The 17,799-nt window shown below is 42.8% G+C and overlaps 1 protein-coding gene across 1 annotated transcript in view; it reads left to right on the forward strand.

Annotated features, from left to right (window-relative positions):
* Positions 1 to 17,799, forward strand: part of tmtc3 (transmembrane O-mannosyltransferase targeting cadherins 3) — a 50,246-nt gene that overhangs the window by 27,168 nt on the left and 5,279 nt on the right. The window contains exons 7-13 of the mRNA XM_080476194.1: positions 832 to 1,084; positions 4,829 to 4,977; positions 5,285 to 5,405; positions 5,483 to 5,594; positions 7,867 to 7,970; positions 10,589 to 10,758; positions 14,801 to 15,027. Coding sequence (XP_080332320.1) covers positions 832 to 1,084; positions 4,829 to 4,977; positions 5,285 to 5,405; positions 5,483 to 5,594; positions 7,867 to 7,970; positions 10,589 to 10,758; positions 14,801 to 15,027 — 1,136 coding nt within the window. The remainder of the gene's footprint in view (positions 1 to 831; positions 1,085 to 4,828; positions 4,978 to 5,284; positions 5,406 to 5,482; positions 5,595 to 7,866; positions 7,971 to 10,588; positions 10,759 to 14,800; positions 15,028 to 17,799) is intronic.

The following is a 17,799-nucleotide window of genomic DNA, read 5'->3' on the forward strand; positions in this document are numbered from 1 at the left end:
CAAAAAATATTGGCATTTTCATCATTTGCTCCTGCGTCGGATTAGCAAATTACTTGCCTGCCGTGCGGGGAGACCAGTGCTGGTTTTGTTTATTCTTTTTGTTTTCGAGCCGCCACTCCCCAGTATTTCCACGTAGCATAGAGGTTGAAATCGATATATGCGGTTTCATCTTCGTTCTAATGTCAAACGGGTTTTGCGGCTCCCGGTGTTTCTGTTCGGTGGGAAACGGGTCCAAATGGCTCTGTGAGTGTTGAAGGTTGACGACCCCTGGACAAGACAAAAAGGTTGAGGGAGCTGCTCATCTGAAGTCACCTTTAATTTCCTGTTCCGCTTCCTGCTCGAAACCAGCCACAGCACAAAAAGAGGCTCTTTCACCTCACCACCAGTCCAAAACAATTTGTCTATGAGGCGCAATGCCCTGCAAGGATTTGGTCACAGTGTTTGTAAGCCTCGGCTGTTGAAACTGGAACAGAAGCTGTGCTGTGATTTTTGTTTCTCAATAGATTAGCTTGTTTGAAACGAGTCAGGGTCGTGGAGAAGTTATCAGCCGTGATCAACTTCATGATTGAATTGATAGGAATTAGAAATGTAGCCTACATGCCAGGGACAGCAGTACCTTTGTTTCCCTCTAATTAAAAAGAACTATATTTAGTGCGCCATCAAATAAAAACTCAAAATCTCCCTCTTCATTTGGAGACGGGCTATGTCCAAATTTGCTGTTTACCAGAGCTGAACATAAAAGTCATTATATACAGATGTTGCTCTGTTTTGAATATCACAATGTTCAGTATTCAGATTGTTTCATGCGTCCCTGTCTTTGCTCTGTCGTAGATTTGATAATCCCGCAGCAGTCAGCCCCACTCCCACCAGGCAGCTGACCTTCAACTACCTGCTCCCCGTGAACGCCTGGCTCCTGCTGAATCCCTCCGAGCTCTGCTGCGACTGGACCATGGGCACCATCCCTCTGGTGGAGTCACTTGTGGACCCCAGGAACCTGGCCACGCTGCTCTTCTACACATTTCTGGGCCTGCTCGCGTTCCACAGCCTGCGCTACAGACACAGCTCTGCCAGAACTGTTATCATGGTGAGGATGCTTGGTTCAATTACTTACAAACCACTCTTACATTTTATTTAAAAGAAATTTTGAGTGTGGCCCAGATCTCCAAAAAACGTTCACATTTTTGACGAGAGACTTGAGAAAATATGGCGCTCTCCAAGCAGCACTATTATGGCCGACCTGAAGATACTGTAGCGGAGGCTAACTCTTTTAGCTATGGACTTAGAACTTATTTACTTATTTTAAATATTAATTTAATAGATTTTATATTTCTTTCATTCAAAGTATTGTACATTTTTGATTTTATATATTCTCAAACACTTTTTTTTTTTAAATATATATTTAAGACTTGCCCCCACACACCACTAGAGGGAGCTCAAACTGTGGCATGTGTGCACTACTGAAGTAACTGAATCAATTCAAGGCACACGGTTATGGTCTGCACTTAGGGCGTGATGGCAGGTTAACAGAGATCTTAAGCCTTTAAAGATATAGTTAATAATGACTTAAGCCATGGGTGTCAAATATAAGGCCCCTGGGCTAAAACCAGCCCACAAGAGGCTCCAACCCGGCCCAGGAAACGACTCCGCAAACTGGAAAAATCTGCTTAGATGCCATCGACTTTATAGCCACAGAATATTATTATTATTATAACACAAAACTGAGACCCGAGCTGAGATATCAGTGATGCTGCCATGAGAGATGGCAAACTGGCATTAGCCTCAAAGACATGCTGTCAGAGTGAGTTTGTAAAAACACCCATAATGCAACAGCAGTAGGGGACGTTTTTTATGCACATTTCACTGTATTTCACTAAAGGTTTCACTAAAATGGGTTTTATGTTGAAATTGTAGTACTTGTTTGGTTTTGCACTATTCAAACAGCGACATTCAGTTCCTCTTGATTACTTGAAGAATGCTTGTACACATTTATGATGTCATTCAACTTCCACTTTCTCATGAAGCAGGTTAGGCTCTGTCTGGTTTGGACCCATTAATTGTGGAGTACAGGGTATCGGACAGGGATCAACAAATCTAAACATGATTTCTAAAGGTACCGTTAGATGTGGGAAATTAATGTTATGATGTGCTTGCTAACAAGCAGCCACTCTAGCTGTAGAATAATTACGAGTGTAACACTATTTCCAGTTGTTTTCTAGCTCATACCCACCCGGCTCGTACAGAGTATCTTCAGTTTAACATCTTGCACCCGACAACTGCTCCTGGATCTGGATTCTTATTACCAATCTAACTCATCCCTGAGATCTCCAGAGTACCGGAGTCCACAAGAGAACCTTACCACTGGTAATGGACAGACTAACAACAGAGGGGCGGACGGATTATCTCACTCTGTTGTACAATAGATTTGACACTGGCCCGTTTCACCGCCCTGCCTGAGAAGACCACTCTGCCCTCGAGCACCTCCTCCCCCTCCTCATAGCTAGCCCCTCACCTTCCAGTGAAAGACTGCGCCCCCTCTAACCATCACAGAGGAGGACAGCAGGAGGAGACTCTGCAAGTAAAGCAGGTGGCGCCCACCAGGGTCCTAAAGAACGGGGTGTCCCAGTCTCATTCCACCAAAGTGCACAACAGAGCGCCACAGGAGCTCCTTCATTTGTATATATGGGCAGTTAAATTAACAATATTTATTTAACTTTACTTAAACTATCTGTTTCATTCTACGTGGAGCTTTGACAAGGTATTTCCTCCAGGGATTAATAAAGTGATTGTGATTCTGAAAACCGAAAGCTGTAGAAGGTATCTAACACGGGTTGTCCAGTTCAGACATTAAATGGTGAGCTGTGAAATGGTGTTAGGGGAATATCAAGTGTGATTCATAACCAACTCTTTTCACTTTGGAGAACACTCTTATAAGATTACTTTTTGGTTTGTCATTTTAGTGCTTCTTTCTGCTTCGAAACAAATCTTTAATCCTTTTCTACTTTGTGAAAACTCCCAAGAGGATTCCAATCTCCTTCAGCTGGGGATTACCCTCCCCATTACTTTTATATTTGGGGTTGTTGTTTTTTTTTGCTTTCTTGGTGACATAATTATATCTCCTCAGATTTGGTTGAGTAACTTTCGCTGGATGTAAACAACTTAACAACGAGAGGCCAGACATTACTATCCGTGGAACTGGTTTGATAAAAACCATTTGCTAAAGTGGTTCCTCATGTGGAATTGCTGTGGCCACTTGTCTAACAAGCAAATATTCACCGCTGAAACAGTAAATTTGCTTTTGGACCGGTTGCTAAAATAGACCAGATGGATATTTCTATTTCTTCCCTTCGCGTTCTGTTTTGAATTTCGGGGCACAAGTTTACATTAACGCACGACATGAAGATTTAAGAACTTTGTATTCTTTTAATCATGTTTTTATGTAAACAAACACAAACAATATTAGCTGTTTGGCACGCGTAGGAGCGCGGCTAAAACAAAACTTTTGATGCGGCTCTGAAGGGATGAATGGCGGATTGTTCCTGGTTGGACACAGAAACAAGTTGGCATCCGTTGTGCAACAGGTTCATGGATCTCATTACTGAAAGGTCAGTCAGCTTCGTCACAGCGCTACTCTAAAGCCCCATGCTTCAGAAAGGAAAGCACAAATCAAAGCACAATACATGAAAATCTGACGAGTTTACTCCGGTTTGCGCAAGGCATTGTGGGATACGTTGCATAACAATGCAATACCACATCAACCCATTTAAATCCATTACCAGCTGTCCCACGGGGAGCATGAGACACAGTTAAATAGTTTTGGCTGACCGCGGTCTGCTGTACAGCTTTTCCCACCTGAATAAAGACGGCACATTAGAAATGAATCTCATTTTTGGTGCGAGTATTGCGCAATTGTGAAATCAGTATTAAAATATGATTTCCAAAGACCTCAAGCCCATATTTCAATGATTATTTTTTTTTTGTATTTATTTATTTTTTAACATTTTATGAAGCGTGTTTAGTGTGAAATATATGCTAAACCAATTAGAGTTTCATATCCTATTTATTTTATGAAGCAGTTGGATTTGTTGGGTATCTCTCTGTAATCTAATTCCCAGCACAGGATATTTGTGAGTGATGCGGTGATACCACTTTTTTTAAAAGATGAGTACAAGTACGATGAGCAACCATTAGCTACTTGCCAATACAGAGCAGCAATAGGAGCCTAATTTACACTATATAGGCTATCCATTGCCGCAAACCACCTCCGCACAGTTTACAATCTAATCTTGTTTAGCGTAGCTGGTGTGTGAGCACTGAAACTTCCGCATGGAGCAGGGCTGAGAGTTCGTTGCCGAGCAGTTAAACTATTGAACGACGTCGGGCTACCTCTGCAGGTCCAAATGTCTTAAATGATTACGTTGCTGGTGTCGTACGAACTATCGTTCACCTCCTCTTGTTGTTTTGGCCGAACATAATCTGTTTTACTTTTGTCATTGTCATTAATATTAAAGAATCTCCAAAACCCACTGACTTCGCCCGTGCTCTCTTGCTTACCTGCCTGTACAAGTACTCGGTGCAGTGTTGGACCCAATACTGGTATCGGAGCTTCCCGAATGTTAAACTGATCTGTCGGCTCTCAAATGTCTGAGCGTAGAATTGACACAAGCCACTGTGTGACGCACAAGCTCACCTCGTGACCGTGTGCCTGTCCCTTTTATCAGATCCCAACTCTTTGTCTCGGGAAGACTTTTATAAACATGAATACTTTTATTTCTTGAGTATAACTTTGTAAGCGGGTATACTGACTAGAAATGCTTCCTTTGTCTTTCAGGCCCTGTCTTTGATCGTTCTGCCTTTCATTCCGGCTTCCAACCTCTTCTTCCCCGTGGGTTTTGTTGTAGCAGAAAGAGTTCTCTATGTGCCCAGCATGGGCTTCTGTGTCCTTATTGCACATGGATTCAAGATTGTCTCGCATAAAGGGTGAGTCTCTTCCTGAAACAATGTGCACTGAACATGTATCCTGTTTTTAGCTCTCAGTGCTTCCTCGCAGAGTTATGCATGTCTAACCATGACCAACACCTCCAGCGCTTTGTCTGCCCAAAACAGCTGTTTGTAAGCACGATTATTCGATTCGAACGTGCGCCTTGCCTGTCCGGTGTGGTTTCTGGTTTCCTCACAAAAGCACTAATGATACCGAAGAGCACTGCACTTTAATGCTACAGCCGACGTGAGCCGGTTCTCAAATGAAATGTGATCACGAAATCAAGTGTGGCACCTTTCTCGACAGACAATTGAAGAAGATTTCCTGGCTGATGATCGGGGTGCTGCTCACGACACATGCAGTGAAAACCTTCAACAGAAACTGGGACTGGGAGTCCGAATATACTCTGTTTACGTCTGCCCTAAAGGTGAGGTGGAACAGCAGGGTGTCATCGGAATATCGGCTGTCCAGCTCATCCACTAACTGAACAGTTTGTCACTCCAGGTGAACAAGAACAACGCCAAGTTGTGGAACAACGTCGGCCATGCTCTGGAGAACCAGCACAACTATGCGAGGGCACTGCGGTATTTTCTCCAGGCCACTCGTGTCCAACCAGGTAAACACGGTTTATTAGGGACGTGCCTGTAGGGATTTCTTCCCTGATGGGTCACCAATAATGTCGGGCTTTGGCCAGTTTGCCGATCGATAATGATGAATATTTAGCAAAGATAGTTATTGCTTATTTATTAAAAATGGAATCTTATATGCATCAGATAAAGTCGGGGCACCACATGGGAATGATACCCAATCAGTCTCATAAGATATACTAAACCATTAATTTGGAATTTGATTTGATAGCTAAAATTAATAACAATTACCAAAATTAATAGTAAAGCCTGAAGAATTTGGGAGTTCTTGACACCGAAGAGTTTGAGATTTCGTTCGTCTTTGTGCACATTAATAAGACGGCAAATATGATTCCAAAAATTACATTTATTTACCATGAAAACAAATAAAACAGATTCTAACTACCTATATACGGCTTGGTGTGTGAATATGCGTGTGAGCGGTGGAGAGCTAGTGAGCCATGTGGTGGAACTACAAACCAAAATGTCAGATCACAAGAAACTACATTCAAAACGGTGGTTACCAGAGAAACAAGATGGCCGGCCTCAGTCTTGACCGTGTGGTCTGGAACAAAGGAGCACTTTAACGCCTGCTTTCTGGCTGCGTCTCTATTGAAAGCCAAGTTCTAAAATGAGTTTATGTGAACGCAATTGGCTTTGTGAAACGTGTGGAGTCATCAAATGGTGTTCAATTCCGTGTGTGATGTTGTTTTCGATGTGATATGTGTAGGATTGTGAGTTAACAAGTAAGTAAAGCAAAGGTAAGCATGCAGGCCCTGTGTCTGTGTGTGGCAGAGCTGAACATTGGTTTACAGGTTGATAACTAGTTCAAATATCATTTTCAACAGAACTCAATCACAAGTAGTAGAATAAACACATCTTCATGAAGCATAATGTCAAAACTTTTGAATGCAGATTTTTTTATTTTTTTTTCTATGATGCCATCTGAGCACCAAACCAACCCAAGAAACGTTTGTCCATGCAGTCATCCATACAAACTCTCTTGTGTTTGTGGAATTAATAGAGATCATACAAGGAAAAATACTGTTAACCTGATATTCATTTAAACATACACAAACAGAAAAAGTTGTAAAAAAAACAGAAGTAGTGATGCCATGTGGGGAAGCTTTAATGCAGTCTGGAAGGCCCAGATGTGACTCATTAGCCGGGTCCCTGTCTATATCAGCGGATTTCTCTCAGCTGGACTGCTTTTAAATCACAAGCTGCATTAAACCAGTGTCAACTACCATTGGATTTCACAGCTCGGTGCGCTAAGCTGTTGACACTGCTAATATGACGATGAGACTCACAATGTAATGGTGAAATTTATAACCGAAACTAAAAGTTTGGCAGATGTTTGCACAATGCAGGGTCAGCAACAGATGGTCACTGCATAGGATTTTGAGTTGAGCCTTCCAATACTGGAGATGCTGGGAGTGTAGTTCTGCTGAGAATAAGTAATGGGACTGCCATGTAGAATGAGAAAGTACTTTTTTTTGTTTTTGTTTCACCTGAATAACCATGTATCGGTCTTGTTCAAGGAAAAATAAGACATTCCAACTAAAATATGTATCTAGTGGGATTATTGTTTCAATTTCAGGAAATGAAGCTGAAAAAAAAACCCCAACAAATTATTGCAAAGTGTTGTGATACGAAATCTTTTTGTTTTCATCTTTTGTCAGAATTCATGTTAATTCGGTGTCTTCTCATTTGCTCTTTTTTTTTCTTACATACTTTTAATCTTATATGCCGCTATTAGCAGTGTGATGTACCATTGTTTCATTCTATTTTAGTTTTACCAGCATGTCATTGACGTGAGCAGTGAGGCCGTTGGGCCCCACCGTGGCAGCAGAATTGGTCTCAAACTTGCAAGAAGAGGCTCTGTGCCACTTTGCCAATTTCCAGACGCCATGGACCATTGACCATGGTCTCTCCCCCACATAGTTCATAATTATACCGCCGATTTGTGATTCATAAAGTTAACAGTCAAACAAACCTTTGCTGACTCCCCCAGTCTCGGTTTTCAGGAACTCTTGTCAACACTTTTGCCGGTTCACCTCCCGCGAGTGTTTCCCTGAGATTAACCAAAGTAAACACATTAACCCAGTGAGGATTTCCTGCTATGCTAATCTCTTCAGCTGGCCTGGAGTTCGCTCAATCATTTACCCTCCTGACCAGCTCTCAGAAACGTTTTAAAAACTCCTGCTATTTCCTGCTCTTTCTGTCTTGCTTGAATTAATGTGTTCATCCCATCTGTCGCAGACGACATCGGCGCGCACATGAACGTCGGAAGGACTTACAAGAACTTGAACAAGTCCAGAGAGGCCGAAGAGGCTTACCTGGTTGCCAAATCACTCATGCCACAGGTATCTCAAGCCGTCTTTCATCCATCAGTATATCTTTCCAGCGAGCTGAGCCAGGCCAGGATTAAAGAAGGTGACTTGTTCATTCATCACCTGGGTTATCGCTGACACACAGTTCGCGGTCAAGTTTCTGTCAGGTCAAAGAGTGAGATAGATTCTTTCAACATTCTGAAATCGTCTCGGCAGGTTGAACTCAATATCAGGAGACCATTTCTTTCTTTTAAATCTTGATTGAGCAAACTGTGTGCAGTCAACTTGAATTATGTTGGAACTGCTTTAGAGTGGTACGACTTTATCCTACACCAATAAATTAACACAAGTAGACGTACTTGTTGCACCGTGGGTGATTCCTGGGTAATCGTGGTCCGCATCTACCGAAAACAATCCAAGGAAGGAGATCAGGGAAAAGGGTCATGGTCACGTCGTTTCATTGGTGTTTTTGTGGGCTGGTTTCACCGAGGAGTTCCGACGCAACAAACCAATGACAACTTTATTGCTGCCTGTGATTGACGACCGGCCCAAGTGCACATGCCTATAAATCTTCTCCCAATCTGATCCACATCTGGAGAGCCTCTTTGGGGGGGATAAAAATGTGTGTGGTTTGATGTATTCTGTATGCGTTGCTCCACTTGTGGTATCATTAACACAAGGAAGAGACGGCAGGTGGTTCCACCATTGCCGTCCTAATATTAGTGTTGTCTTGGTAAATCTTACATCCTTCATGTTCCAGGACATTAAACAAGTGAAAAATATTATTTAACTCATGATACAAGCCTCACAGTTGGCATGGAACCTCATCTAAGGATTCATTTATTTTTAAATCATGCTCGGCGCCAGACATTTCTATTGGCTCTATTTTCCACTATAATGTTTTCCCCCCAAGTTATTACATATTTAGCAATAGTGTTACGTGCATTGTGCCAATTTAAGGTCCCATAGTATGCAAAATTCACTTTAATGGATTTCTAAGAGTAATATGTGCCACCACAGCCTGTGAAGACACTTTGGAGCACGCAAGTGAGGGAGATGACACTTTTTAGTGAATGCGTGCTCATACTGGCGATTCAGACGTTTTCCCTTCATGATGTGAGGCAGGGAAATAACCCTCCCTCTTGTAGTAGATACAGACTTTCACCCTCCCACAGGTAGATGAGCTCTGCTCTCTAAAATTACCAGCAGGAGCTGGTTCTTCTCCTCACAAACATTACCAGGAAACAGACGCAGCTCATTAGCTTTTAAAGGTACAGACACAGAAACAGCCTGTTCTCAGTAGCGCTCCCTGGAGGGTCTTTTAGACTGACTGATATTCAGGATCAAGACTCAGTTTGGGGAAATACACTTAGAATGCAATGTTGTTGGACACCTATGTGAAATAGTTGAAAAACGGTCATATGGGACTTATAAGTGATGCACTAATTCCTATGTTTAGCTCGGAAAAAGTGAAAAATATATAAGCGTTTTGGTGTTGTGATTTAAACAGACAGAAACTGAACCAGAACCATTATTTATGCTCATGAGGAGCTACATAATTTGGGTTTAATGAGCAGTAGAAAATGTAAACCAAATAGAAATGATATCAAACAACATTTCTCACCTTTGATGTTTCAAGTGATCAGCTCACCTGAACTATTTGTCCAGAGATTTTGGAGGGCACATCACTTTGAAATCCTCCTCTGAATTATTGCGCTTTCAGCTTCTCTACGACTTAAATATTGTGCCCTCATATTCCCTTAAAATTATGAAATATGTCCAACTCTTAAGGGAGTTGCCCTGGCTTCCATATCTCAATCTCTCTGTCTCTCAACGCAGCCTCTGGATTGTGGAGAGGAAATTTCCAGGATGAGTGATATAAAGGGGGGGAAAAGGACACGTTCAGCAATTTTGTTTAAAAAAAAAAAATGGGGGGGGGGGGGGGATAGAATTGACGTATAACACATAAAATTTTGCTCCCTTGTAAGTCAATATTACTATTGTATAAACAGTTTGACAACCGCAGGTACAAACCAAAGAGAAGAAACTGCGAAAGTATAGACTCAGCATCACCATCCACTGTACAACATAGGTATAGCATCAGTTTAACGTCATGGACTATTAACGACTATTAACAAAGTTAACTGGTTCCAAATGGCACTTGCACAATAGTCAGTGGGTGAACTTTAATGATTGCTTGTCCTGGTTTATAGGCCGTCCCATCGGTTTGTCCGGTGGTTTTCCTGCTTTGATTGTTTGTGCACATCCGCGTGGGCCACCGCAGAAACGGGTCATATGGATTACGCAACACCAAACCCTGAAATTAGATTTGAGAACTGACTAACTCTTTGGCCTTGTTTTTTTGGTTCACACTCAGACTGAATCTAGAGCAGTAATAATTTTGGAGGATTAAAGTTGCCAAAGTACTCATGATGGTGACGATGACGAGAGCAATGACGGCTCAATTCTTTATATCGCAGCAGAATTTAATCTGCTCTTTTTTAAATTGCTCTGACGTTGCAAAAGCAGCAAAACTAATGACCTGCCTGCTGTCCCCCCCCCCCCCCCCCCCCCCCCCCCCCTCTCTCTCTCTCTCTCTCTCTCTCTCCCTCTCCCTCTCCCTCTCCCTCTCTCTCTCTCTCTCTCTCCAGGTCATCCCAGGTAAGAAGTACGCCACGCGCGTGGCCCCTAACCATCTCAACGTTTACATAAATCTGGCAAATCTGATCCGGGCTAACGACTCCCGGCTGGAGGAGGCCGACCAGCTCTACCGGCAAGCCATCAGCATGAGGCCGGACTTCAAACAAGCCTACATCAGCAGGCGAGACTTGTAGTTCCTCAGCTTTGTGTCTGTCGGATTGGAAAGTTTGTGCTTACAAAACCAACACTTTATAAGTTTAGATAAGACTCAAACTACTTTATATTTAAATGAACAAATGTGGAAAAACGTGAACGACATACCCTCAACAAGTGTCCAGTCTGCAACCTTTAAGACCAAAAGAGCCATTTTCATGATTTTCCCCCAAATAAAACTTGTCTGGAGCCGCAGGACATGCTGATTATCTGAAATGAAGAAAGAAACGTCTTTATTGCTATAATTGCTATGTATACAAAAAGAAATAGATTTATGAAATGTCACAGGTACAATTTAGATAGATTTTGTTGCATTTTAGCTGTTGTGACCTTTTTTAATGGATTTTCCTACTTTAGCCTTTTAATAAATATCGGCTGTTTTAGCCTTTTTCTTTTTTTCTACATTTCCCAATGTTTTAGAGCAGTTTTACTTTTCCAGTACAAGCACTTTTTTTTTTTTGTTTTCCTTTTGGTCTTTTCTCTTTATTTTTTTTTTCCCTTTTTCTTTTTCCAGTTCTTTCTATATTATTTTCTTATTATCTTTTTCAATCCTTTTTCTTACTTTTTCTTTTGGTCCTCTTTTTTTCTATTCATCCTTTTTCATTTTTCTTTTTTTCTTCTTTTTTTCATTTCCTCAAAGCTCCGGCCGACTTTGCTGTTTTACCTTATCTATCTGTTTTCCGTCTGGAGATGAGCCCATTTTTGAAAATCAGCGTGGAATGCAGACAAAAATGTTAATTTATGTGCCATACTCTGAAAACTGCAGGGAGCCGCTACAGTGGAGCAGGAGAGCCTTATGTGGCTCTGGAGCTGCTGGTTGCAGACACCTGGCTGAGGGTATCAAGTTGTTTGTGTTTGACATTTTCTACGACAAAAAAACTGGTCACTGTGAAGGACGTAAAGGACGAGACGGCCAGACACACATCCCACATGTCACAGACACACCCCCACATGTCACAGACACATCCCCATATGTCACAGACACACCCCACATGTCATAGACACACCCCCATATGTCACAGACACACCCCCATATGTTAGACACATCCCCCACATGTCACAGACACATCCCCCACATGTCACAGACACATCCCCCACATGTCACAGACACACCCCACATGTCACAGACACATCCCACATGTCACAGACACATCCCCATATGTCACAGAAACACACCCCACATGTCACAGACACATCCCCCACATGTCACAGACACACCCCCATATGTTACAGACGCCCCCCTATATGTCACAGACACATCCCTCACATGTCACAGACACATCCCCCACATGTCACAGACACATCCCCCACATGTCACAGACACACACCTATATGTTACAGACGCCCCACTCACTCCATTCTGGTTGAGAGAACCTCCCTCCAGGTACACACCACATTACAAGGTTTTCTTTTTGTGTCGTGAGCAGAAATGGTTGCCAATCATGTGGATGATGAACATTTCAAGTCATAATTATTCTAATAGTTAAGTTAAATTAAGTTTAAAAAAGAACTAAAACTTGAAATGAATAGCAGCTTATTTATTAAAATGTTCTTCTGCTTGAAATTGAGCTGTTGGCATCCAGTTCTGCAGCTTTTTTTTATTTTTTTTTTATTTTTTATTTTTATTTTTTTATTTAAGCCTTCAACCTCAATGTAACAGTTGAAACCAGAAGTGCTGTTTAATGTTCATTTCCCAAAGGATTTGTATTCTGGCCTGTGATAACTTACTTTTTTTTTTTTTCACTCTCCAACATTATTTTTTATTTGTTTTTGAACAACACTTTTGCACATACACATTGTACACACAGAACTGTTTTCCCCGTGCACAATCTACATATCAAACACAAACAAGCTTGCAAATGAACATAGAAGACATAACACACAACTTTGTGATCACTTTCAACCTGGTAACTGACCCTTACAGAAAAAAGAAAAAACCTTTTCTGTATTTATCTCAGCATGTGTCAACAGAAATTGAGGTACTTCCAAATTCTTTTCTCTATCTCTGATGATTGATGAGCACCTAAAGATGTTTCCCAATTCATTAGCCATTAGGCAGACAGGAGGCGTGTATTTGACACGCATGATTTACCACTGAAAATGTCAGTGAAATCTACACACCCTGATTTTATTTCTGCGAAGCACGAGTTGATAAGATATCAGATAAAGCATTAAATAATCTCACGTAGGAAAAACTACATTTGGGTGGAGTGCTTGATGTCTGATGGTTGATTCCATTTTCACAAGCCTCTCACGTGTCTGCCCCTCCCTTTTTTCTTTTTCTTTTTATGATGTTTGTATTTAGTACTTCTGTCATTGTCATGTAAACAATGTAGTTTTCATGTTGGGCCTCTAGCTGGCGCTGTTAGTTGTTTTTGTAATAAAACCACACACATGTGCGTTGAGAATCACGAACTGCTTCAAAGCTGGTCAAAATGGGCAAATTCCAGACTCTTAGATAAAAGGTTGGTTATAAAAACGGCAATGAACAGTTAAACATTAGAAACAACCAGCACAGACAACCACAATAAAATGGAATATTAGAACCCATAGAAACGCTGCCTCCAAACTCCAGACACTGCTTTCCGTTGGTCTGATCGAACCTTTTATAATGTTATTGTTGGGCATCTCCAATCTGTTAGTAAATCAGAATCGTCTAAATAGCAGCATTAAAGAGTGGACACATTATTTCACCTTATCAGTGCACACTTTAAATTTACCTGCCAGCATGTTAGGTTGTGCATATACTTCTATTTACAGTATTGCGTTTGAATGTCCTCGTCATCACATGACCGAGGTATTTGACTTTGTCCACAATATGAAGCTCACATCCAGATCGGTCGAAAGTGGGGAAACACAGCGTCACGGGCCTCTTTTGTCCTCATTCACAACCACACTCTTTTTGTTGTTGAACGTAATGTCAAATTGCTCATCGTATTCCAAGCAGTTGTTGTACCCCAGCTGAGTATAGTTGCATAATGACAAGATCGTCTGCATAAAGGAGATAGTTTAGGAGTCGGTCTCCCACCGAGCATTCCATTTTGCATCGTCTTAATCCTTGAGAGAGGTTGTCCATAAAAAGATTTAACACTATGTGGGACAGAATCCCGCCCCGTCTCACTCCATTTGTCACTAGAAGTTGTTTGTCCCCATCTAACTCGCATAGTTTGGTTTGTAGACCATAAATACAAAAATGTATACCATCCGGAAAGCACAGCGGAGTTCTCCCTTCTGTACTTCAGTTTATGGATTTGAAATTAGAAAACACATTCTGATCTGTCCTGATTATTGTCTTCAGTGTCCAAGATTGCCAGAGTTTTAAACATCTCTGCCATGACGGCCATCGATTTTAGGTGTTAGTTTACCAAACAATGGTGGAACATTTCGAAAATGCTCAAACTCGGTCTCCGTGGAAACGGTGGAAAACACAACCGTTTGAAAATTCTCTGTCTCCCTGGAAATGGGACGGTAGTGCAGCTTTTCTGAAATACTGCGACTGCACATGCGCACCACGGCTGTAGTGAATCGTTCTTCCGCACATCTGCGAGTAGATGGGCAACAACAACAATGGCGGCCTCCAGAGTGTCATGACTCCCAGCTCGTATTCTCCCGGGACTTGGTAGTTTTGTAGTTTAGAGTCACCCATAATAGCAATCCAATTTCATCGTCTGTCCATGTCCGTGTACTCACCATCGTTAATGTCTATAGCATATTGTTCTCTACATGCGTGTGTGTATAGTTTCACTTTAAAAACGAACAATAGCACCCACTAGTGGCCCAACATGAAAACTGCATCGTCTTCAGTGTTTCTAACGTTTCCGTGTAAACGGACATCGTTTTCAGAACATTGCACGTGATTCTTTTCTGAAACTAAAACCCAAAAGCGATATGTTTTCACTAACCGGGGACCCTATAAGATGCTCCACTCCTCTATTCTACAGTTTCTAAAAGTAGTTCATTGGTGTTTTTGCTGCATTAACTCCTGATTCTGCCTCCTCTTCTTTTCTCAGAGGGGAGCTGCTGCTGAAGATGAACAAGCTGACTGAAGCCCGGGACGCCTACCTGCGAGCCCTGGAGCTGGACCACGCCAACGCCGACCTGTGGTACAACCTGGCCATCGTCAACATCGAGATGAAAGACCCGTCCGAAGCCCTGAAGAACTTCAACCACGCCCTGGAGCTCAGCCCGCGCCACAAGCTGGCGCTCTTCAACTCGGCGCTGCTCATGCAGGAGTCTGGTGAGAGTTTGAATTCGGTCTCCGCTTGGTAGCAGGGAGTCCTGCTCGTCACTCTTCTCAGGGCTTTTCAATGCCAGCGAGGACATACAAAGGAAATAACCTGATTTTACCTTTCGGGTGCAGGCGTGCCTGGCTTCTAGGAATCAACGCTTCTGTTGAAACGTACCTTGTGTGCACCGGCGCGGCATCCAAAGCCAAGTTTCTGTCAGGTCACGCATCATCGACTCGCTGAAAGATAAAACGTTTAACAGTTTTATTTTCAGCTGGTTAAGGCGCTTTATGTTTCCTATCCCACCCATGGCCTTTGCTTTTGTAAATCTTCCTCCACTCAACCAGCAACACATCCCCGGATAGGAACCGCAGAGGCCAACATCTGGGACGACATTTACTTGAAAGAGCTTTGGCTAAAGAAGCAAATACTTAGGGTAGAAATGAAGCGTGCAATCCTTTTCCTTTTGCGCCTGAGCAAACTCTCCTCCCGTCAACACGCTGTCGTGTCACTACAAGTGTAAAGGTTTATTTTTTTTTCTCCTAACGTGATCTCCGTCGATCAAGGTTTTCTTAACCGTCAGTACACCAGATGTTTTGGCGAATAATAAAGTGATTCTTCTTTCACCAACACACCAAAACAATGCTTTTATAACCAAACCCACAGACACAGTGTTGCATGTCCTTGTGGCACAGCTGCTTTCACTACCTCAGCCTGTCACTCTTCTTTTTCTTAAGTGCACAGTTTAAGCGATCCGTCTCTGAGATAACAAAGTTCAGCCGAGGGTCATCGGGCAATGTGCTTGCAGCACCACCGGACTGTGTCCTCCCTACGACGAAAGCTCACCAGCTCCAAACGCACCACCGCCTTGCTTTTCCCTGAGACGAACACCATCTGTGTTCGGCGTCCTCCAGCACAGTTATTAGTGTTACAATAACATTACAGTGTTGATTACAGAGCTTGTGTACTCTCTCAGGAGATGGCGTGCGTTGCTGTTAAGAAACAGGCCTCCTCTTTTAAGGCTAATTGTAGCGACCTGCTGTTTAACAATCCCAGTAATTTCACACGCTTTCACGCTATTTTCACACAGAAATCAAATCTCTACTAATAACAGGCTTTATATCAGGGGTCTCAAACTCGCGGCCCGCAGGACAACATTTTGTGGCCCCCACCTTGATAGGAAAATATAATGTTGGTGCGCCCCGCGAGGGGTGTGATCCTCCGACGTTGCCACTCAGCCAGCTCCCGCCTGTCGTCCTTCGTCGGGGCTGATGGTCGGGGCTCGGCTAAGCTACACTGGCTAAATGCGCTCCACGCTTGCAACAACAGCTCGGCGTGTAAAGAACAGCCGGCCAGCAGTCACCTCTTTTGAGCTCGCCACCCCGGTACTTTAAACCATCTACAAATGCCATGATCGAGCACAAAAGGAAAGGCGACTGCTACTGGTTGCAGCAAATGGTCGTAAGTTTGACAATGTGACGTCTGTTTTATTGAAATTCATCAACCAAGTCAGATCTGGGGGCTTAAAGCACAGGAGGTACCGCACTTTTTCAGAGGAAATAAAACAAACTCACAACCGCGTTAAATGTGTCGCGAGTCATGTACAAGAAAAAGTTGAGCTTATCTTTTGTGCCTGCTGTAAGCGACTTAGGCTTTTATTTTGACACTAAAACCAACAGGAACACCATGGCAGGAGGACACGAGACACAAAACCCTCTTCACAACTAACTACATGAACTAAACAACAAAAACACAACACAGCCATGACCAACCTTACAGACCTAATATAACCCCAATAATTACATCTAAAACACGACGAACAGAAACTCCCATAATGCATTGCAGCGATCAGCTCCGTGATCGCTACATATTATTAAAACGGCGGATATATGCGGGAGATCAGGGTTTTTTAGAACCATTAGTGTGAGTGGTGTGGCTTTCAATGGCATTTCATTGTTTTTTAATTCACCATTATTGAAAGTTAAGAGAGCATTTGCTGCTCACTGCGGCCGTGAGCTTCAGCATGAAGCATTGGTAGTGACGGTCGGCACTCTCATGCCATATTGTTCATATACGCCGCTTTGCACACTCTGGTGGTTTTGCTGACTGGGTTTATTGAAATGTGGCGCTCCGCGGTCTTCCTCCGGCCCTCCTCGCTCAGGGACGTACTGCAGTGGGACCGAGGCTCAAGGAGCCGCAGCAGAGGGACCAAAGGGCTGCATGCGGCTCCGGAGCCGCGGGTTACCGACCCCCGTTCATGACATTCTGAGGGTCTCAACTGCTTCCTCTCTCAAGCCAAATGTGGCTCAGATATGTCAGAAGAAGCACTGCCAAGTCTGTGGCAGCAAGGAGTAGGCAAGAGAAACCATTCCAGTTCCATTCATGTTCAGAAGAAATCATTAAAACTGTTAATAATGACGTTTGTGGATTCCTGATGCGCGTAACAGCAGATGTTGCGACATGCACAGACTTGACATCACTTCTGGGCTGCAACGGCGTTAAGTTCTAGTAAAATACAGACTTCGCTTATCCCCTGCGGATGCACTGCAAAAAACACCGAGGCGTGGAGGGGTAATTCACATATTATACCAGAGGTCCGCAGGTAATACTAATCCCCTGTGGAAAGTACATAATTCAACTTTCTAAGGCCCTGTATTCGTGATAACCTTTCAATTAAAAATACTGTTTTTGAAAGTGATCATTTCATTTTTGGTGGGTTAGCAGATTCTAAAATACCCAGATCAGCGTTGCTTAAAGTTCCTCTACCAGAATCCACACGGGAA

This window comes from Lipophrys pholis (assembly GCF_963383615.2).
Source record: "Lipophrys pholis genome assembly, chromosome: 11".
Taxonomy (NCBI): domain Eukaryota; kingdom Metazoa; phylum Chordata; class Actinopteri; order Blenniiformes; family Blenniidae; genus Lipophrys; species Lipophrys pholis.